This window comes from Echinops telfairi, unplaced genomic scaffold, assembly GCF_000313985.2.
Source record: "Echinops telfairi isolate 266 unplaced genomic scaffold, ASM31398v2 ScPeMD7_12;HRSCAF=54, whole genome shotgun sequence".
NCBI classification, from domain to species: domain Eukaryota; kingdom Metazoa; phylum Chordata; class Mammalia; order Afrosoricida; family Tenrecidae; genus Echinops; species Echinops telfairi.
In genome coordinates this window covers 9,149,305-9,172,560 of record NW_022103909.1, presented here as the reverse complement: position 1 = coordinate 9,172,560, position 23,256 = coordinate 9,149,305, and the positions used below count along the sequence as shown (strand labels likewise).

The following is a 23,256-nucleotide window of genomic DNA, read 5'->3' as shown; positions in this document are numbered from 1 at the left end:
CTATCTCTCCAGGGATGAGTTTATCACTCTGTGAATCCAGGCAAAAACTTAGGAGTCATCCTTGATTCCTCTCTTTCTCTCACATCACCTCCATTTAATCAGGGAATTACTTTTTGCTTCATCAGCAACATATACCCAGAGCTCAACCACTTCTCTCCACCTCCAATGCCACGACCATGATCCAAGCCATCTTTCTTTCTCTCTTTTTTTTCCAAGCCACCTTTCTTGACTCTATGGATTGTTACTTGATCCTCCTAACTGGTCTTTGTGCTTCCACCTTTCAGTCTATTCTCAACACAGGACACAGTGACAAAGACCCTTTTACAATTTAAATCAAATCCTGTCACTTCCCTATCCCCCTCTCAGAGTCAAAGTCAAAGACCTCAATGATTTGCATCCTCTTAATATTGGACCTCAGAGCCTTGGTGGTATAGTGGTTATGCAACGGGCTGCTAACTACAAAGTCAGCAGTTCAAAACCACCAGCTGCTTCTCAGCAGAAAGTTAGGGCTTTATACGCCCGTAACGAGTTACAGTTACAGTCTCAGGAACTCATGGGGGTGGGGTAGCTCTACCCTGTCCTATAAGGTCACTATGAGCCTGCAGCAACTGGATGGCAGTTTTGGGTGTTATTTGATCTCATTTCTTACTCTCTTTTTGGTTCGCATCCCTCCAGTAACACTGCCTCTTTACTATTCTTTGAATATAACATACAAGTTCTCACCGACAAGCATCTGTAATCATCTCTGTCTTCCCTCTCAGAGCATCTGCACTGCTTATCACCTCTGCCTGAAAAGCTGTCTTCCCCAGTTTACTACATGACTAATATCCTCATCTCCTTTAATTTTCAGCAAAACTTCCATCTTCTCAGTGAGACATCTCATGACCACTTTATTTACAACTACAAAAGCTACTCACAACCACCCATTTCCCTTTAACTCTAAATTATTTCCCCCCATGGGTTTTATTGTCCTTATATACTTCTAATTCACTTATTTATTGCATTCATTAATCATCATCTGTCTTCCCCCACTAGGACATAAGCTTCAGAAGGCAGAGCTTTGGCTCTGTTTTGCTCATTGCTGTATCTCAGGTACCTCAGAGTTCCTGAAACATTGTACATGGTTAGTAGATATTTATTACATGAAGGACTGAATGACTAGCCAAATGAATACATGCATAATAGACTTCATTTTCCAACAAATAAAGAATACACATTCTTCTCAAAGTAAAAGGGAATATTTGCAAAGTTTGAGCATATACGATATATAAGCAATTCTGAGCAAATATTTTTAAATTGATTTCATTCAGACTAGTGTGGAAACACAGAAACAAGAGAAGGGACAGGGTCTATCTAAGAGCAAGAAGGAGAATGTCTCAAAGGAAGAAGTGATATTGTAAAAAACGTAAAAATGTGGGAACACGGGGGATGAAGGCAAGTGGGGTGCAGTGGGACCAGTATATTCTAAGCAGAATGGAGAAGACCGTCAGGTTCAGTGCAGGAGAAGGGCAGCGAAAAAGAGGAGGACCCTCAATGAGATGGATCGGCAGAGTGGCTGCCACAATGGGCTCAGGCATAGAAACAATTGTGATGGCAGCAGAGGACTTGTGCATAGGGCCAGTGTCTTGTTGTGTTGTGCATAGGGTTGCTATGGGTTGGAGCAGACTCAATGGTACCTAAACACCACCACCACCAAGCAGAATGAAAATATCAAGGCAAAGACTTGGAGGCAACAGAGCATAAAGAACAAAGTTATCTGAAAGAAGCCTGGGGTGAAATGATGGTGCTGAACAGTGAGGCTGAAGTGAGAAATGGGAACCATTTAAAAAAAAAAATGTGTAGGGTTCAGAACTTGGAACTGTCCTGAGGTCACTGGCTCAGAACCCAACAGAAGCTGAGTTACAGGATATGATCAACGAGGCAGAAACCGGTGACAATAGCACCATTGACTTCCCAGAGTTTTGACTAGGGCGGCTAGAAAAACGGAAGACACAGACAGTGAAGAAGAAGTCCAGGAGGCATTCTGAGTCTTTGACAAGGATGGCAATGCTGCATCAGTGCAGCCAGCTGCATCGTGTCACAACAAACACGAGAAAAACTAACAGATTAAGAAGTAGATGAAGGGAGGGTAAAGGGAGAATGGGTAGGAAAGAGGGAACCGATTACATGGAACTGTGTGTGACCTCCTCCCTGGAGGACAGACAGCCGAAAAGTGGGTGAAGGGAGACGTCGGACAGGGCAAGATATGACAAAATACCCATTTATAAACTATCAAGGGCTCATGAGGGAGGGGGGAGCGGGGAGGGAGGGGGAAAATGAGGACCTAATGTCGGGGGTTTAAGTGGAGAGAAAATGTTTTGAGAAACGATGTACAAATGTGCTTTACACAATTGATGTGTGTATGGATTGGGATAACAGTTGTATGAGCCCCTAATAAAATGTTAAAAAAAAAAAAAAAAGATAAGAAACCCTGAAAAAGAGGACTTTTCTTCTTCATGGTTTCTGCTGATAAGTCCAAGAAAAAAAAAAAAAAGAAGTAGATGAAATGAAAAAGAGACACAGATATCAATAGGGATGGACAAGTCAACTATGAAGAATTTTTACAGATGCTGACTGCAAAATGAAGACTCACTTTCAGCTCCTTTATCCCTCCTCTAGAAGAATCGAATCAAATCTTTTACTTCTTGCATACCAACACACACAAGAGTTCATTTATTCATTGTTTCTTGTAGCAAAACTGAATGTCAAAAAGTACCTTCTGTTTGTTTGCATACACACACACCACACACACATACAAATCTGCATGTATGTGTTGGTGGCCCCGTCCCCTAAAGATCCAGCTACACGTCAGTTTTACAATATCAATATTTGTACAAACCTAACTGATAAGGATACACTTAGTAAACTCCTTCAAGACCCATTCAAGACCCATTTGCTAATGACTAACACACAGTCTAGGCTGGCAAGTTTTCCATGCATGCAGCTTGACAATTGAGCACAATCAGGCATTTGTATTAAAAACGAAAACTGAAAACACAAAGAAAAAGACAAAATTCGAAGTCCTGCTCGAAAGGATTCTGGCTCAATTTGTTTAGTCTCTACCTTATCTGCCAACCATTCCCCTGGTCGCACTTCCTCGACTTCATTGACAGTAGTATTGCATCACTTCTGAACTCTTCGCTTGAACAGAACACTTTCCAGCCACCAGATCAAAACCTTCACTTTCACCAACACCTTTCTCACAATCAGGTCATGCCCATCTCAGTCCTTCCTTGTTTAACTTAGATGCCACGGTCTACCATGTTACCCACCCTCTTTTCAAATGTACTCAGCTTCCTTTCACCTTTATTCAACCTCTCACAACCAAACCCAAACTATTACATTATCTATCTTCCTTGTGCGGAGCCCAGGTGACATCATGGTTATGTGTTGGACTGATAAGCACAAGGTCAATAGTTTGGAACCACCAGCTGCTTAGCAGGAGAAAGGTGGGACTTTCTATTCCTGTCTCATAAACTCACTAGGGGCATCGACTCAAAGGCAGTGATGGTAAGTTTTCTTATTTTTATTTTTTTACCGTCCTTATAGATGTACTCACATCTGCACATTGGTAAGGAAATATCATATGTGTAAACTTACTTGCTTATTTTTAAGTTTACCTTACAGATTATAAATGGGCACTCAGTAAGACCAGGGATCCTACTGTTCCTGTACTACAGTCCCTTTCCCATGTCCCATTTTGTTTTAGCTCAGTTTTTGTCTAACCTTTCATACCATTTCTTAGCCTTCACTTCAATTGATTACTTTGTCTCCTACTTCACTAAGAAGTCATCAATGGGAAGTTTCATCTTTTCACCCTCTGCCTACAAGCTGGCTTACCTCTGCCCTGCTCTCCTCCATGATTCCAGTGAAGGAAACTCCCCTCCTCCTAAAGGTAGCTCCTCTCCACACAAAGCTTTAGATCCAAGCCCTATATCTGTCAACCCTCTTCTCTTTTTTCCACATCACCATCACCCACACTCAACTAAACCATTCTTTGTCATCCCTTTAGTGGCTCCCCATTTACAAAAAAGAGATCTTGCTTCATCGCATAAACCCTTCCAGGCTCCACCCTGCATTTCTATTTTCCATCACAATGAAACTTTTTCAAATTTGTTCTATACCGAACTATACTATCTTTCTTCTCATTCTCTCTTTGCCATTTTAGCCTGACTTTCACTCCCAATCCTTCTACTTAAGGCTGTTTGTCAAAGGCATTATATTGGCATCCTTTCTGTAATCAAATCCAAAAGAATTTGCCTTGCTCATATTTTATCCTCAGCTGCATTCCACAATGCAAATCTTCTCATTTCTTTCAATAGTCTTGTCTTAGCAGTCCTGATAAAAGACATTTCTGACTGTCCTCTTCCATCACTGGTTATTGCTTTCTCGTTCTCTTTTGTTTTCCCTTTTGCAAACTCTATTCATTGATGTTCCACAAAATCACGTCAAAGCGCCCCTCTCTTTATGATGTTCTTTAGATAATCTTAGCCAACATCATACATATCATATTTCAAATATCATATGCTTAAAGACTCCCAAATTTATATTTCTAGTATGGATGTCTCCTTTTAATCCCCCATATCCTTAATGAACTTTAATGTATAATTGCATTTACATTTGCCAATTCAACATATTTCATATACACAATTCAGTGATACCAATCACATCAATCATGTTGTGCAACTATCATCAGTATACATTGCTAAATTTTCCATCACCATAAACAAATCCAGTGCTTCCTAACAATGATTCCCTCCTTTCCCTACTCCTTCCCATCCCAGGTAGCCACTGTTAAATTTTGATCTTTAGATATTTTCCTATTTTAAGTATTTCATATAAAGATTTTCTTGAGCTTTTCATTTTCCTTCAGCCAACACATCATTGCAACAGAAAATCCAATTTTAGCTAAAACAAATTGTAGCTTTAAAAAATATCCTAAAATGTCTTATTTTGCTCATCTTGCCACTAATTTTGCCCAAGCCATTGTCGTTTCTTCTTTGGCTTATTTTTAATTCTCCATTTACACTCTTGCCCATTTAGTATCACGCCATTCCCTGCATAGCAAAAATAATTTTTTAAAAAACATCCAAAACACCTACAAAATAACACAACACTAATGTTCTCTCATTCGTCCATTGCTTCTTAATGCACTTCCTAAGTGCACTAATGCCCAGTGCACTTAGGATAACATATAAGTCCCCTAACATATCTTGTAAGGGCTTGGTCAATCTCTGCCCAACACTACAGATTCTTTCTCCTACTTACCAATGCGTATCCCTATAGGTGTTGCCTTAATTCCTCAAACACAGCAAGCTCCCTGTTCCAAAGAATTTGCACATGAACTTTCCTCTGCATGGAACCTTCCTCCTCTCACTCTTTCCATGTGTGGCTTCTCATCCTTCGGGATTCCACTGAAACATCATCACCCAAAGAAAAGTTTGCTTCATCCCCAAGAGTATACCGAGGATCATTGCAACAGGTGTGTTCTTCCTGTCACTTTGACTCTGTTGTCTTTTTTGTTTTTTCCTCTGACTTATGGATTCCTTTTATTTTAACATGAGGGCGGTATATGAGACAAATGCAAGCAGCAAATTGGGAGTAAAATTCTTGCGTGCCACTTAATTTTGCATCAAATCTTAAATATCATTTAATTTTGACAAATGTTTGGAACACTACTAAATTCCAGGCTCCCTGCCAGGTGTTTCCTGACCTCATAAAACTGAAAGTCTGTCTAGATTTCATAAGAGTCAGAAGACAAAATATAAACAAGTAATTGCAAAAATGGTCAGTGTGTTGCAAAAGAGTGAAGTTGAAGGAATTGTGGGAGCATCATTTAGCCTAAAAGATTAAAAAAGTGTTCTGGTTGAATTTTTTCTAAGGTTGATTTTTCACTGAAGAACTTATACTCTACTAATTGAGTCTGAGAGCACACTGGGTTGCTTTTTGAACTCCGACTCGGCAATGCCCAAGCTGCATCTCACTCCACCTTCATCAATCCATCCTCAACTGATGCTGTAACAACCCAGCATGTTTCTCCCTACAATATCTCCCATTTTAAAAACTATAATATAGCACCAATATCACCCTCTTTTGAATACCAGCTAGTTGCATCTCAGAACATGTATGCCATGCTAATTTGCCTTTATTTAAAATTTCAAAGAAGTTTACCACATGGATCCCAGATGTTGACCATTTGATGTAAGAAGGTGTTTCCTCATTATACAAATATGGTATGTGTCCAAAATACTGGCATTGCTTAATTTATGAATCACTTAAAATAACTACATCACAAAAAACAATGGTTCACGTGTGAGTCATAAATTAAACAATGCCAATTTTTTTTATGTGGACCACATTTGTATAATAAGGAAACACCTTCTTGGATTAAGTGGTCAACATCTGGAATCCATGTGAGGGCTTTTAAAAAAATAGTGTTGTATTTTCTTAAAATTTTCCCTCTATGGCAATGTAATCCAAAATGGAGACAATTTTAACAAAATTTCCTACCCCGTTATTTTCACAAGTAATGCATCATTTGGTTGATAGGAAATTTAAGTAGAAACAATGTAAGGCAAATTCCATTATGGAGAATAGCAAGGGAATCTAAATCATTTGGTTTGGTCTACATTTTATTTTGGTCCAGTATTGGAAGCTCTAATGTTATTGGGCTGGATGTTGTGGTGATGAGTTGAGTAGTGGTCCACAAAAAGATATGGTCTAGTCCTGGCTCTTGGGCACATGCATGTGACCTTGTTTGAGGGAAAAATAGTCCTTGCAGATATAATTAAGGATCACAAGATGAAAGCATCTTAGTTTGACAGTGAATCCAAAGAAAAGCAGAATGAAATGTATGACAAAGGCATGTCGGGAAGAAAGTCATGTGAAGACATAGGAAAAGACTGGAGTCATGCAGGCCCAAACCAAAGACTGCCTAGAGCCACCAGAAGCTGAGAAGCAGCAGTTTCCTGTGGTCGTCAGAGAGAGCATGACACGCTGGTTTCAAACTTGTGATCTTCACAACTCTCTCTCTCAACGTACTGCTATTGAGTCGATTTCAACTCACAGTGACCCTCTAGGGCAGGGAGAACTGTCTCTGTGGGATTTTGAGACTGTGGCTCTTTACAGAGTAGAAAGCCTGGCCTTTCTCCTTCGGGATGGCTGCTGTCATCGCACTGCTGATCTTGGAGTTAGCAGCCCAGTGCGTGCCCATTCTACCACCAGGGCGCCTTTCACAACTCGATGAGAAGGCATTTCTGCTGTTGCACTTGTGGTGATTTGGTACCTCAGCCCCGGGATACTACAATTGATATTCAGCACTTGGTCAAAATGAAATGCATGCAATACAATTAGATGTATATTATGAATAGACTGTATCGTAGTCTGGTAGCATGTCAAATGCAACATGTCTGATTTTTCAGTTTTCAATTAACATCAGGTACTGATAGTCTTAGTCTGAGTTCAAATAACATGAAAGGTTTACCAGTTCCCTTTTAACTTCTAAATGTTCTATTCCCAAAAAGATTCTCCCCATTAATTTCTGCTTAAAGAACTTGGAGAAAATAGAGTTGTAAGAATGGAGAAACTCTAAAAGAGGCAAACCAATCCTATCAACTCAGTCATCAAGGAGGTGGCAGATGCCAGATTGACATCAACTTGCTTGTCTCTTCACCATTTTATTAACAATAACGCATAGTTAGAGAGCTGAACTAATACATCCATCGACCAAGACCAATTAGAGATTGGTGGTTAGTGCCTTATATTAGCAGGCTTGCTGTTGGCAATGTATTGAAAGTGAGTACCCTCCCTTTGAGGGCTGAGTGATGGTGTAGAGCTTCGAATGAACTTCATTGTGGCTTTGAGGAAGAGGTTTTCCACTTGGTATGGTTGATATTTCCTGGCATTCAACATCACCGAAATGATACCCTCAAACTTTCTCAATTTTCACTCCAAGTTTTTAAAATATAGTTAAAAGAAACAATGATAGTTTCCCCCATGCCATGGTGCAGAAGTTCATGGTCACATTTTTTTACCTGCTGTCTCCTAGACTCAGACCCTATCTTTTGGTCTACCTAAAGGCGTGAAGGAGCTTAATGGAATTATTACAATCATCTTAAATATTTTCAAGTAACTTTAACGACATAGGAAAAAGTTCTCTGTATACATTTGAGCAAAAAGTATAATAAACTAGATGTACACTATGATCCAAATTTGTTTCAACACATTTTATCCATTTATATACACACAAAAATAATTGGAAATTTTTTCACACAAAAAAGATAAGTTGATTATTTTGATAATAGAATTTCATGTGAATGTTACTTTGTTACCTATATTTTCTAATGTTTTTTCTATATAATGAACATGTGTTACTTTTATAACCCCAAAATAGCAATGTAACAGAATCTAACTCATAACTGGAAGCTAAGAACTATCTTTGTAGGTCTGCTATTATGATTTTCAGGTAGTTGCTAATTTCAGAAATGGATTGTCAAGGATATAAACCAATTTAGCTTTTCTTCTCTATATATTCATAAATATTAGTCATTCTGATTTCTCTCGCTTGAATTGTTTGTTTTCTCTGCCTATCATCTCCACTCATATAGGATGGTCTGAGGCTAAATAAATAGTATAAAGAGCAGGGTAGACTATTAACAAAAGAAAGCTATCAAATTTTTCCCTCGAATTCTTTCTAATTCCGTTTGTGCTACTGTGGTCTGAGTGGAAGAAGAACAACTTAGAAAACCAGGAACACAGAGCAGATATTTTCTTGTCAGTAGTGGAGTCCTCCAGAACTCTCATGGGCAAATAGAAAGGCAGGGTTTAGAGAATGTCAGAATATTGCTTTTTACCCCAAATTCACTGGCTCCAGTAACAGGCAGTGTGGGACCCTTCAACAGTTGCTTGACAGTAAGACTAGATTATAAACCACTTGAGGACAAGGACCATGTTCTCCCTCCTATTTCTTTACATAGACCCTAGAAGACGGTATCTGTTCAAACTGTGTTAACATACAAAAAGAAAAAAAATGTGTGGATTTCAGAGGACAGTACCTGTGATGTCTGTCAGTTTTATCAAAACCGTGGCATATGCTCTGCTGTTTGTAAAGCTCAACTGGGCCTGACAAAATCACTGGTCACTGAAAGACCGGATCCCAGAGTATGTTGAGGCCTGTGTGGCTTTTAAGGGGATGAACCAGAAAGAGTGTGAAAGGGGACATAAAAGACATGTGTAGTTTCAACCAGTTTATGTGATTTTATGTTTGAAAAGGGAAAGACAAAATCCACATAACAATGATCCTCTGGGTGGAGGTGGAATACTGCAGGAGGATGTTAGGAGTGTGTAACCAGATCTGAGCATAGGTCCCAAACTGGGCAAGTCTAACACATTCATATGTACAGGTTTCCAAAACTTGAGAAACATTGGCCTAAATAACGAAGTTTTTCATTAAAGCAATATTATTTATGGTACTACTAAGAGAATAAAGCTACCCATTGGGCGTGAGGGATTGTGGCCTTCACTGCATCCAATGACTATGTACTTCTAATCCCAAACATTTACGAAAGCTTCCAATGTGTTGCCCATACATCTTTCTTCTCCTCAGCTCAAGTCATTGAACAATTTCCTCTAAAGCATTAAAACGGCTTCTGTCTCCAGGCGTTTCCCATTCTGGTGCTTGTTATCTCATCTTGTGTCTGGAAAGCAGATAGCAAACATGCTACCATACTAATCTGTGACTCTGTGACAAAGGAATTCTGTGTGTGAGTACCAGAGGAAAACACACGTTTGAGTCCATGGAGGGTGGAAAGGTGGTTAGCAGACCAAAGTCTGCTCCACAGTTCCCTCCACCAAGACTGCTAAGGGAAGGCAATGTAAAGGCACAAAAGATATGTGCGTGTGCTTGCATTTCCTAAGTACCATCAGCATATTCATCCACAGAATGTACTGACAAAAGAATGACCTGTGCCGGGGCTTGGAGCCCCTGGGTCAAGTCTTTGGATTTTAAGGGGACAATTAGGTAAGCCCCAATTAGCCCACTTCTAACAACACCTGGGTAATCTGACATGAGACAGGTTTCTAGCACTTGATTCTCGAGAAAGAATGACCATAGATCAATATTCTATTACTTTTTGGTGCTCTGTGACACATCTCCATTTCATACACTTTATAGGATTCTTTGCTGTAAGGGCTTCATGGCTGAAGGTTTCTGCAACTCCTTATTGGCCCTGAACTTCAAAGTCGAGAAGAGAATACCGAAGAGAAAACCATTTATCAAGTAAGACAAACGTATGAAATACAACGTGCTTCAGAATTTCTTTAATAAATCTCACTGCAATATCTCAAAATGTATTTGTTACAGCACATCCCATCACTAGATAGAGTACAATTGCACAATGGTATGCATCCCACATACTTGGTTTGAAAGTGAGAAACTTGGCCGCCAGGGTCTACCTACATCTCGTTTATGAACCTCATGCCCTTGGTCAGTCACCCTCTGCATACTCGGTCATAGTTCCCTGGTCTGGATAACAGGTATCATGAGTAGCAGTGCCTCGTTCGCAGGGTTATTGCCTCAAGAATCAAATGAGTTAATCCACCCAAACGACTTAGCACAGTCTCTGGGACATAGAAGGCACCCAATAAATGTAAACAGGGTTAAGAATATCTAAAGAATTGAAACCATATCTTAAATCATTTTAATACAGACTGTAAAACCCCTCTCCAAACCCCCACCATGTGGCACTGAGACAATCCTCTCAGATGATTTTTAGGTAAAAAAATCTAGCGATAAAATCATAGGCTACCCACAGACCAATTCAAATTCCACTCGAACAAAATGACTTCCTGATGTTGATTAAAATTGTTATCTTCTGAATTTTTTTCTAAACACTCAGTTTTCAAAATCTATAGCTTACCACTATCATTACTAAGTGTTCTCGCTAACAAAATGCCACAAAAAGAGCTTCTAGGAACGTGTCTTGTACACGGATTAATAATAACCTAATTCAAAACCACAGCATTTCCTTTTTCTGCTTCATATCCTTCAAAGTGAAACCTAATTTCTCCTTGGATCTGGAATAGAAATTTCTGGATTAAGTAAGCAAATTGTTACCAGAAATGCACATTTATAATAACAGTATTTCAGCGCAGCCAGGAAGCATTAAACATCTGTGTGGGGTTTGTTACTACATTTTTAAAAATCCACCCTACTCTATAGTGTCTGCCTCCTAAGTGGAAAAATGAGTCTATAATGAGAAGTGCAAGCAAAATCGCTACAGATGCCATCAGCATGCGTTTTGAAGTCCCATTGGGAACATTTTGCACACTGATACCACAGCTCGCTTCTGTCAACCTGAGGCCACCCATTTCTGGACAAAGATGCTTGCTTTGGCTGACACAATATTGTAAAAATTATTGAAATGAGCTATCTTTAGGGGAACCATGCCCCCTAGTTACCTAAAAAGCACTTAAAGGCACTGTATGTTGTGACCTCTGACCTTCTTTCAGAGAGGAAATGAAAAGGCTCACCATTAGCTTAGAAAGACCTCACTCACAGACGGCCTGATGAATTTCAGGGATTTAAAAATTAAGGGGATCAAAAATTATATTTAGGAATTCTTCTAATTTTCTAGTTGTATTAATTTTAAACATATACATGCAGTATATGTAAATAGCTTGACTCATTTGATTAGGACTGAGCAGGTTGATTGCAATTAATTTATAACTGGATTCTGAAAAAAAAAAAGAATAGAGAAACTTCTTAGACATGTTCTTGTGGTATGACAGTTTGGGCTAAAACCTCCATTTTACATTGTTTTCAAAAATGAATAGTATTCAATCAATGATTTTTTCTTCATATAAAAGGAAATTAATTTTTCTCAATGTTATTAAAGGAAGAACTAGTTCATGCTAATTCATGTTAAGGAATATTTGTACATACATACACAGAGAGACACACATATATATACACATACTCAGCGCAGGGACTGAGCCAACAACTGCTCTCTCTTTCCAGTCTCTTCCTACTTCCTGGGAGATCCTATTCCATTTAGCAAGTCAACTGGAGTCTAGAGACAAATGAGAGGAGTTTCCTAAAGCATTAGTTCATGCATCATTTCAAGCATGTTAGGTTTTAGGCATTGATGAGGCACAAGCTAGCAGGTATTAGAATCCAAACAATATTAGTGAAGTGTTCTTTGAAAGTCACATGGAGGGAGGGCTGCGTTCATTCAGATGGTGGCAGCAAGTACCCCCTCGTCTCCAGTGCCTTCTTCAGAACACATATACAAGGCACTTTGCAGTGAATTTGCTTCCAGGGGTGAGTCGCTGGAACGCTCCTGAATCAGTCTTTCTGAAGGTTCTGGTGAATTCTCCCTCCAACTGGGACTGGAGTGCTGGCGGGAAACTTCCCATAGGGAAGGGCATGGAGAAGGGAAACCCAGGGCAGATCTTGAGAGGGGATCTTCTGGGAGACCCACTTCTGGGAGAGATCTGTTGGAAAGCACTTCCTTTTCTTTGGAATTGCGCCATTTCATCCTTCTGTTCTGAAACCAGATTTTCACCTAATGAGAAAATAATTGGATAAAATGATCACTTGCTCCAGTTGCTTTCAATTACACTTTTTAAACTGTCCTATCTTCTATGAGTCCATCTTTAAAATAAATAATTTATCATTTATACAATAAAAAAATAATTTATAACGGCATTCTGTTTCCTATGCATTACATGGAATTTCCTATGCATTAGATAGAATTTCTAATCCTATCTTTATAATCAAGAAAGAACCCTTTATTATAAAGACCAAGCGACAGAGCTCCAGTGGTTTTACACATGGCTCCTTTTTAAAATCTAAGAAAATAATATGACAGCCCCACAGACACACCTGAAGCAAAATGACTATGGTAAATTGATTACATCTTGTAAGCCTGACATCTTTCAGAACTGATGTAACTCTTTTAGACATGTTACATTACCACTTAGTCTGCGTTAGATTAATTATTCACAGAAAGTACATTGACTAGTAAGGGAATCTCTACATCTGTGTTTCTTATGTGTTAGTGGCCGGGGCAAGCACTCTCCTTGGACTATATACATGGACCCTCACACTGACTGCAGGAAGTCCTCAGGGGAGCAAACCAAGACGCAGCGAGCTTCAGCAACTCAGCGTTATCTCCACCGTGAATGCAGTGAAAGCATTCAGTCTAGATAGACCCCACACCTGTGCTCGGTTGCTTCTAAACATTCAGATTTCATTGGGAGCTTTTGCAGAACACATTTTGTAACATTGTGGAAAATTGCAGGCTTTATAAAAGGAGTCTTAAAAAATTCATGGAAAAATAGAATGAAAAGATAATGGAATTTTCCCACTTTTTGAAACAACGCCCCCCCCCCTCGCCCCCCACAAACACACACAGAATTCCTGAGTCTGAATTACTCCTAGGATGTATCAAACTCTAAGGTTTGGGATCAATAATTAACGTGGAAGTGCTTACAAGAGTGGTTTCTAATTTGAATCATACCGTCCCCTCGGCCTATCTTTCCGTTTCTTATCCACTTCGCAGTCAGCAGCGCTTGAGAAGAAAACTTCACAACTAGCTTCCCAGGAGCCTAAATGCCAACTGCATTCTTTTTCCGATGCATTACATTTGGTATTCTTACACCAAAAATGCAGTCGATTTCTAAAAAAAACTTAGGAAACTTGTATTTTTAAAATAAAACCGGATCCATGTTTTACCCAGATGATATTATTAAATTCTACCCATCAAGTATTTGTCTCACCATGAAGGAAAAAAGGCTGAGATGTTTTTCCAGAGTCGCAAAACAATTTCATCATTCTTTCAATGTGATTGGCAATGTTCAGAATGGCTACAAAAGAAATCTGCCACCCCCACCCCCTACTCCCCCCGCAATTGAGTTCCAGACACCCCCTTGTGATTCGGGCTTTTCTTAAGAAAATAGGACGAATGTGCACATAACAAAGCGGTTGATCCTCGCCCTGCATTCATTTCTGATTTGCAGTGAGCGCTGGCTCGGAGAACGTGTGCCCAGGGTTTCTAATGAGTTCTCACTACAGCAGTTAATTGGTCCTTCAGTGGTTGGAATGGGTCTTGTCTTTCTCATCACACTTGTTATTTTCTTCTACCCTGAGCTTTTCTTCACATACAGAAAACTGTTGCGTGATATCACTATGAAAACAAAAAGTCATGAGTTCCCTCACATCCAGTGATGTTGGGATAAATGGATCTATTCAGAAAAAAGTAAAAGTTTTACCTCTCAACAAATACAAAGCAAATTCCAAATAGATTACAGGGCTGAACTTTAAATCAAAACTATCAAACTTCTAGGAGATAATATGAGGTTATCATTAAAGTTCTGGGCAATGGATGTTTTCTTAAGCATGGTACAAACCGAGGAGGCCAGAGAAGCAAGAAAAAACAAATCTATCTGGTTACAAAAAATTAGAACTCTCTGTCCAGTTAATGACATCATAAACCCAGGAGAAGAAGGCATCCTAAAAATGTAAAGAGGTTTTTCTCTACATTTGTAACAGGAAAATGTTCACAGCTATAATATCCCAAATATTTTGATTATCAGATGAAATAATTGCTACATGTCAACAAAAACATTAAAAAGTACATAGCGGCGAAAAGTCGAATGCAAAAGCTACAAGTGACCAGGACTACTAGAAGACCCTCAAGCTCTGGTAATTAAGACAACTCAAATAAAACTATAACGATAATTCGATGAAATTGAAATTGTCTACATTTTTGAAAAATGAAAAATAGTAGAGAGTTTGCACATTAGAGTGACTAGCTGCTAAAATTTGGCATTTAATTTGATACTAGCTTGTATTGGGGAAAAAATTTAATTGATTATAACAAAGGATCGTGGTGGTGCAATTGTTAATTACTCAGCTGCCAATCAAAGGGTCAACAATTCAAAACCACTAGCTGAAGATGTGGCGGTCTACTTCTGTAGACCTCTGTCCTATAGGGCAACTAAGAGAATTGAATTGAAGGCAAGGGATTTCGTTTGGGTGGTTATTATACTTTAAAGTGTACACCAACTTTAACACTAAGTGCCACTGCTAGTTCCTTGTCTTATCAAAAGATTTTAAAGTATGTAAAGATAAGCAAAATTTAGCATTAAAGATAACAAACTTGAAGATGACTAAATGAATTATATATCCAAGCAAAAGTCTACTGGGGTATATATCTCTATAGACTGACTTGGAAGGATGTCAATGAACACTCGAGTAAAGGAAAAAAGTATCAATCAATATGCACCGTTAGCAACACTAGTTATAATGGCCTAACACTGGAAACAATCCAAATGCCCATGATCAGTAGAATGGATGAGTTGTAGAGAACAACAATGATGAGTCTGAATGAACTATTGCTACGTACAATAACGAATCTCACAAACATGATGCTCAGCAAAAGAAGCCCTTTACAAAAGAATATGTACCCAAAAATTCTATTTCTATAAAGTCTAAAAGTAATCTATGCTGCAGAAAGGAGAATGGATACCTTTGAAAGGAGCAGGTGTGATAGAGAAAGGGCTATATAGGGGTTTCTAGTCCAGTGATAATGATCTTGATTTGTGTGTTGGGTACAAAGGTAATTTGCATTGCACTGCATTTAAAAGTCTAACTACACACACACATATTCTATGTCTCATATTGATATTTTATAAAATTGCTAGTTGCCATTAAGGTGATTCCAACTCACGGTGACTTCCTGTGTGCAGGGTAGAATGGCTGCTTAGTGTTTTCAAGGAAGTGGATCTGTGACTTTTGAAAACAGACCACCACACCTATTTGCTAAATCAGGGATAATGATTGTACCTACCCAATAGGCTCATTGTAGGGATCAGTGATTTATCAAATGTTAAGGGCACATAGTAGGCATCATGTGCTATGTGTGTGGTTATATATTTGCACATGTACAAAGCTAAAACAAAAACAGATGGTGCTGTGTCAATTCTAACTCAGGGAAACTCAGTGTGTGTCAGAATGGAAAGATATATACTCCAGCAGCCAATGGTTGGTCTTTCAGAAGAAGATCACCTGGCCTTTCTCCCGGTGTTTCTATCAATTCAAATGTCCAACCTTTTGGTTAACTGTCAAGCATATTAACCATTTGAATCATGCAGGGAGACGGTAGGGTGTACATATAAAAGTAATATATGATGAAGCAATAAATTCGAATAAGTGAGCAGCCCTTGAGTGATCCACCTTTTTATTTGGATTTTCTCCTGTTGCATATCGGTTTGTATGAGTTGCAATTAACTCAAGAGAATCTAACATCAACCACATACCATATTTTCTGTAATTAGATATCTGTGCAAATGTTAAAATGTTTATTACTGCTGAGATTTTCCAAAAAGTTCAGTAAGATAAAAAGTGTTCATTCTTGAGGCCCAGATATCAGAAAGAATAGTGTCTAGAGTCATAAAGACGTCTCTTAAAACAAGCAGCCATCTAAATGAGGTGACAGCTAAATCCATATGGAAGGAGAATACCAGAACATGTAACCCAAGGATTGTAAGTAATAACATCCGATCTCATAGGAGGGAATTGTTTTAGCACTTACATTCTGAGCACCTGGTTTGCCAGAGGGTTTTGGCCAGTGAAAGCCCAAAATCCATTTGCAGAGGCCCCACACAGATGAAGCCTCCATTGAACTCCCTCGGACCATCAACAAGGGATGTGAATAGTCTTGCCCTCAGACAGAGCGCATTGGAAAGTGGGTTAACTTAGACAAAGGTAAGTTAAAATTTAACATATTATTATTGATTTCTCTTTTGACCATTTTCCTTTGTTTTGATTCCTTTTATCTTCTTCATTCTTTGGGGTTGAGGTTGTTCTGTGTTTTATTGTGTTGGCATTTTTTGGTGTGATTTTCTTTATTTGAAATCCAGGATAAGTGATTCATAGACACAGTAACCATATTAATAATAGTTTCTTAGGATTATAGCAGGGGATACTGGGGCAGGGGATAATGCAGAGCTAATAATAATCATGCATATAAGAATGAAGAAAATGTTCTAAAACTGAAAAAAATTTACCTCTTTAGAATCAGATAAAGTAAAATGGTCGCTGTAACATTCTGAACTGACTTCTTTACCTTGAACTGAACTGGCCCAGCAGATCCCTTTGGAAGACACTGCTTTGATTTGATTACACCTGTGTCTTGACTAGACTAAGAGACTGTCAACAGCATCCACTGATCACGTGTTGAAGCTCATGGATGTATAAACTCCCAGAGACCCTAAAGGACAGGGAGAACCGCCCCTGTGGGTTTCCAAGACTAACATTTTACAGGAGGAGAAAGCCCTGTCTTCCTCCCGAGGAAGCTGGTGGGATCAACTGTGTGGTCAGCAGCCCAACTTTGGTACGGATCAGTCGGAACTCTAGACGCAATAATTTTTTACTTATACGCGATAATAACTCATGCGATAATAAATAATAAATAATAAATAACGCTATGGTAAATAATAATAAATAATAACTCATGCGATAAATAATAAATCATGCGATAATAAATAATAATAAATTGTGTGCTAATGAATAATAATAAATAATAAATCATGCGATAATAAATAATAAATCATGCAATGGAAGATAATATGCAAAAAGGAAAACAGTTGATTTTCTTGGGGGTGGCGTGATGATGGTTGGTGAAATGTTGTTATGGGTTGCTGCATTATCTTTTTAGCAGATTTTTTTTAAGAGAAGAGTATATTCGATCAGAGATTTTCACACCCTTCTAGAGTACTGTCAAATCTAACAGAGCCACTTTTAACACCTACTTCAAGTTCTAAGTCAACCAGAAGTTCCCCTCTTGAGCCTGTGTATTTTCTCCCCTCTGACTATGGAAATAATATCCCGTGAGATGTGGGCCAGGCCTATGACGCCCTCACATGGTCCTCACTCAGGCCCAGCAGGTCCTCTAAGAATCAAAGAGTTCATCACTAGCGTTACCAGGGGGAGGTGGACCATAGTCTTATGGCTATCTTTCCATTAATATAAGGCTCCAGGGAAATACGTATCTGAGGATCTAGTTCCCTTGTTGGCAGTATATCTAACATACCAGGTGAGACGGCTCCAGGATTACTGTGTCACACTGTTTCCTAATTTTACATGAGTTTCTTTGTTTTCCCAATCATGCATGTAAGTTTCAGGAGTATAAGAAATATATCTTACTCAGTACTTATCAAAATGCTCTCTGACTCCTCTTATAGGACAGGGCCTCCTACATGGAGGAGCGTCAAGATACAGCTAACGATGCATCTGTTACATACACATCATTGTCCTGTGACAGACTGAAGACCTATATTCATCTCCATTTTGAAAGTAATAAAATTGGGCACAACTGACTTCATTCTGTTTTTGGTCTCCTAAGTACTGTACAAGGGAAAGACAGGCCTTCCTACTCCTGAACAGAGTTTCAGGCACCAAAACCCACAGGGCAGCCTGAGCCTGTCCTACAGGGTCATTGTGAGTCCACGTCGACTCATGGCCGTGTGTCTAGTTTGGGTTGTGAAGTGGTGCCCTGGGAAGACAGCACAGACTACCTGACCCAGGGCAATTACCTTCTACCACCCTGCACACTGTACTACTTCTACTCAAACTGTTGGCAGGGGTGGGGGTCGGGGAGAAGGGTTGCTTCCCTAAGGGGGATAAAGTAAGACTGAAAAGAGCTTCATTCAATGTTACTTGCTTTAATATGGTCTGAAATCAAGCCATAAACCACCCCCACCCCCCAAAAAAACCCCCAGATCATTAGTAGTAAGAAAGTAACAGTACACCAAAGTGGTTAAGACAAAGCTTCTGCCAGTCCTTCCCCGCCTTTACCCTACCTTGGGAAATGCACGTGACTGCAGCATGCACGAGGACCCCCGAAGGCATGCGGAGCACTCTTCCTACTGCATTTCAGCTGCCACCGTGCAGGCACCCTTGTGCACTGAACACCCTGGGCAACTCAACATGCTGGCTCCCCTCTGTCCCATAGGGTGGCTAAGAGTCCCTCTTTTGAGAGAGACAGAAAGCACCAGGGTCAGGCTGCCTGGGCCGGAGGTTCCCTCCACAGCGGCAGCGACACAGCAGCCATGTCTGCTCCGTGGCGGTCCCTCCACTGGAAAGCTGCTCTGAGTGCAGTGCTCACTTCATGTGGGGTCCAGGGAGGAAGGAGGAAACCTATAGTCAATCGGCTAGCCTTCAAATGGAGTATGCTGTATTTCTCCTAAGTCCAAAAAGTTTCACTCAAACTTTATATGAAACATCAATGTACAATGAAGGTCTAGGAGATGTTGCAGATGTAACATGATGGTAAGAAACCAAAACCGTATACGTTTTTTAAAGTGCCATCACGTTGATTTCGACCCATAAGTGACCTAGTGGCACAGAGGTTCCGTGGTCTGAACTTCCCACCTCTCTGTGGGAGGAAGATGTAGCAGTCCGCCTCGGGAAAGCGCTGAAGATTTACAGCCTTGGGGACCATACGGGGCAGGTGTACTCCGTCCTATGGGGTTGCCTGGGAGCTCTTTTTTGTATTTGACAGTACTTTAAATAAACCCAAAGCAGAAAATAATGAAGCCCATTAAGAGGTATTTATGAGTCATTCATTTTTGCTTTCATTTTTGGATTGAAAATGAAGAGAAAAACAGGAAAATTGGTTCCTGCTTTAGTAAGGAATTATTAAGCCGGTTGCTCGGAATGCAAAGCAAACAGTTTAATGATGTAAATGTCATGTCTTTAGCATTTCTCTTCATTTGGAAAAAATTAATCAGCTTAATGGCAAAAATGCTAGGCCTATAAGCAGAAGGAATACTTCCAAATGGGAACTGTGACATGTGATTTCCAAACACTAGACATTATGAAAATCCATTGCAATCGCACCTCAGGGTCCAGGCCTGCGCCCAGCTCACTCATCATTTGTCACAGGGAGCGGTTCATTGAACCCATTCAGAAATCAGAAAATCGTAGGCATCTTCTTTCTCATTACTACCTGTGATTCCTTTAGGCCCAAATTTAAGGCAAGCTTCTTTCGGTCTGTTTTGCTGATGTATTTCTGCTTCTGAAACATTTTCTCCAGAGCTTTTCTCTGGTCCTCAGAAAAGACAGCTCTTCTTAAAATGCCCCTCCGAGCTTTAGCATTGGAGTCCTGGGCCAGGAGTGGCAGAACACCGTCTTCTCCTGGAAGGGGGAGAGAACACGGGAGACACAAAGTCCAGTTATCATCCACTTTACAGAAAAATGGCCCATTTTGCCCAGGGCAGCATCCCTCCACTCTGTACCTGCCAGCAACATTTCTGAACTTCTTTTTGGACCTGAATGCAATTGAGAATCTAATAAAAGCTCTTTGCATTAGAGGAACCTCTCCTCTGTTCAAACAGCTTCCTAACGCAGGTATGAATGACCAAGACGGGAAGTAAGAAATATTTGTAAGCACTGCCATCTGCCCTTCCTGTAAGTCCATGCATCTGCATTCTGTCCTGGGTCAGTTCCCTACATCGACTGTATCCATGTCCTCGGGTTTGGTTTTATGATTCTGATGTTCTTATCATTTAAACTTTTATAAATATATCTGACTTGCCAGTACCCAGCTACCAGAAGTATTGACAATCCGTCCACTCTGACCCTATAGGGCAGAGTTCAACTGCTCCTTAGGATTTCTGAGAGTCCAGATCTTTTTGAGAGTAGCCAGCCTCATCTTTCTCCCTTGAAGTGGGATTGAACCACTGAAAGAGCAGTTAGCTGCCCAACACTTAACCCAGTGCACCAGGAGGGCTTCTTGAATGCAACCAAAGGGCCTGGAGTCAATTCTGACCGTGGAGACCCCTTGTGTGCAGACTAAGACTGATCCACAGGGTTTTGACAGTTACGGCCTTTTGGAAGGAGTTTCCAGGACTCTCTTCTGAGGCACCTCTGGTTTCACACTGCCACAGAAAATATAAAATGTTCCTTTTCTTTGTGAATTTTCTGGTTTTTCTTAGCACTGCTCTCAATACACAAACCTTAAGTGTTTTCATAAAATGACCAATGCTTTCAGAAAAAGGCCTACCCCAAATTCCTACAGGAAGCTTATTATGATGCTGCTTCTCCCCACATCTTACCTACAGGCCTTTTTTAGGATGTTCCTGTATCTAACCATAAATGACAGAGTTCATGAGCCTACGTTTTTTTTTAAATCTTCTAAGCCTACAAATAGTGTTCAATACCCACAAAATGAACATATGAATTTTGAGAACTTGTTGATGGCTCAAAACTCTCAGAGGCTACTAAAAAAATTCAACTATCTCAAACTGTATGTTCCTAACAAATGTCTAGCTGGTTCAAAGATGTCCAAGTGACTGAAATACATGGACACACACAAAGAATTACGTATATTCCTAAAATATGCTGAGTTTAAGTCATGTAGCAGAAAAACATCTTTCTGGGTTGGGGTAGGCAATTCAAAGTGCTATAGGCTCTAGTAATTTTGAATTATTTTATTATTTTATTTTTTGGAATTATTATTATTATAACTTTGCAATAAAACTCCCATATATATTGGAAGGTCAACATGTGTGATTTATACTAAAATACATACTTCCTCTCATTTAATTTTTCAATAATCCTCACAGATATGTATTATCATCCTCATTTTCCATAAGAAACATAAAAACTGAGGATCCAGAAAGTTGAGTAGTACAATGAAGATCAATAACCTTAAAAATTACATCAAAATTATGCTAGCTAGGAGTAGGCAGGGAAAGAGGTGGGGTGGGGCTGAAGAATCATATTGAAATGACAGAAGTACCTGGGATAGAAAATATTTCAAAGGCATGTATCCTTGAGTCTGAGATGCTCTCCAAATTCTATCCCCAGAGAATGCGCCACTGAGGAATGTTACTAATGGAAGCTATAGTGCGTGACATTGTTAGGAACTTGGGGTGGGATGGGCTAGGGGCAATGGAGAACCACCACATCATGTCAACTATTGAAATCTTTGCCTCTCCCTATTTCCTCGACCATCAGAAAACACGAAGACAGCAGTTGGGAAGCCTTATAGGACAAAGTGGAAACTTTATGGCATTACAGCCTAAGAGTCAGTAGCTTTAGTTCAGCCCTATCTTGCTACTATTGCTGCCCCATTCTATGAAAAATATGGTATTAATTTGTAGGATGTATAGATTCATTTTAGCTTATTCATATCTCTAGATCATTAATCCTGTTATGGGTGGCTTCCTTTGTCCCATATCAATTCACCTAATTACTTCAGGAAACTCTATAAAGACTCTGGACTGTTCTTGCCCAGTGCTGCCCTTTGCTCCATGGGGGACTCTGGGCCCTGCTATGGTACCAGTCCTGTTCTCTGTTACCTGTTCTCCTATTTCAGCCTCTACTCTCAGTTTGGGCTACCCTACTATCACAACAGGCAAAGTAGTGCTATCTGCAGGTCACTCCTAATCAGCCATATTATTGAAGGTTCTCTTTCTTAGTCTGTACTAAAAACTAATTCATAGCCTAATATCTTTTGATTTCATTAGAAAGCTTGTTAAACCCATGAAGCACCACAGAATCTAGGCCTCTCAGGCCTCAGTACAAATATGTAAGATTATTTCAGAGAACTCAAGCTGGAATTACCAATAAAGCTTTCAGAAACAGAATTCCTTTACCCTTTTACATAGATTTAACACCTATTTAGTGAAGGTCTATCCAATAGCCCAACTAAGATGGAACCAGCCTCGTTAAGTATCTTCTCACATACAAATGACTTGAGATCTTGTATCCGTGTCTGTACTTTCTGGCAGAGCTTTCTATAAAATGTGGGCTGGCAGTGGCTACGTGCTCATTGGCCTCTACCCCAGTACTCCCCTCGGCTGCTGCTGCTGGCCTCCCATCTTTCGGGAATTCCTCAATTTCTCTTAAGTGAAAAGTGTTCTTACCCTTCTTATTTTCCTTTTTTTTTTTGATGGAGGGATTTTGTGCCTATGAATATTTGCCTATGTATGCACTTTCTGTTGATTTGAAATCTGGAGAGAAGAGAGAAAATACAGAATTTGACTGTTCTATTTCAATTAAAACGAAAAGTCTGTCCTCCAATATCTGTATACTCCACTATTTGGGAATGCTTTATGATGCCACTGATCCCTCAGTTTGGTGTACTGCGGTTGTTGGCATGTTGCTATGATACTAGAAGCTATGCCACTGTAATTTCAAATACCACC

General features: G+C 39.7%; 1 protein-coding gene and 1 pseudogene across 1 annotated transcript in view; one reads left to right on the top strand and one right to left on the bottom strand.

Moving 5' to 3' along the window:
* The first annotated feature begins 1,428 nt into the window (after window positions 1-1,428).
* Window positions 1,429-2,624, top strand: LOC105979434 (annotated as a pseudogene).
* Window positions 2,625-10,344: 7,720 nt separating this feature from the next.
* Window positions 10,345-23,256, bottom strand: part of DBX2 (developing brain homeobox 2) — a gene marked incomplete at its 5' end in the record, with an annotated part of 49,507 nt that continues 36,595 nt past the window's right edge. The window contains 2 exons of the mRNA XM_045287237.1: window positions 10,345-12,602; window positions 20,052-20,239. Of these exons, the coding sequence (XP_045143172.1) occupies window positions 12,270-12,602; window positions 20,052-20,239 (521 nt within the window). The remainder of the gene's footprint in view (window positions 12,603-20,051; window positions 20,240-23,256) is intronic.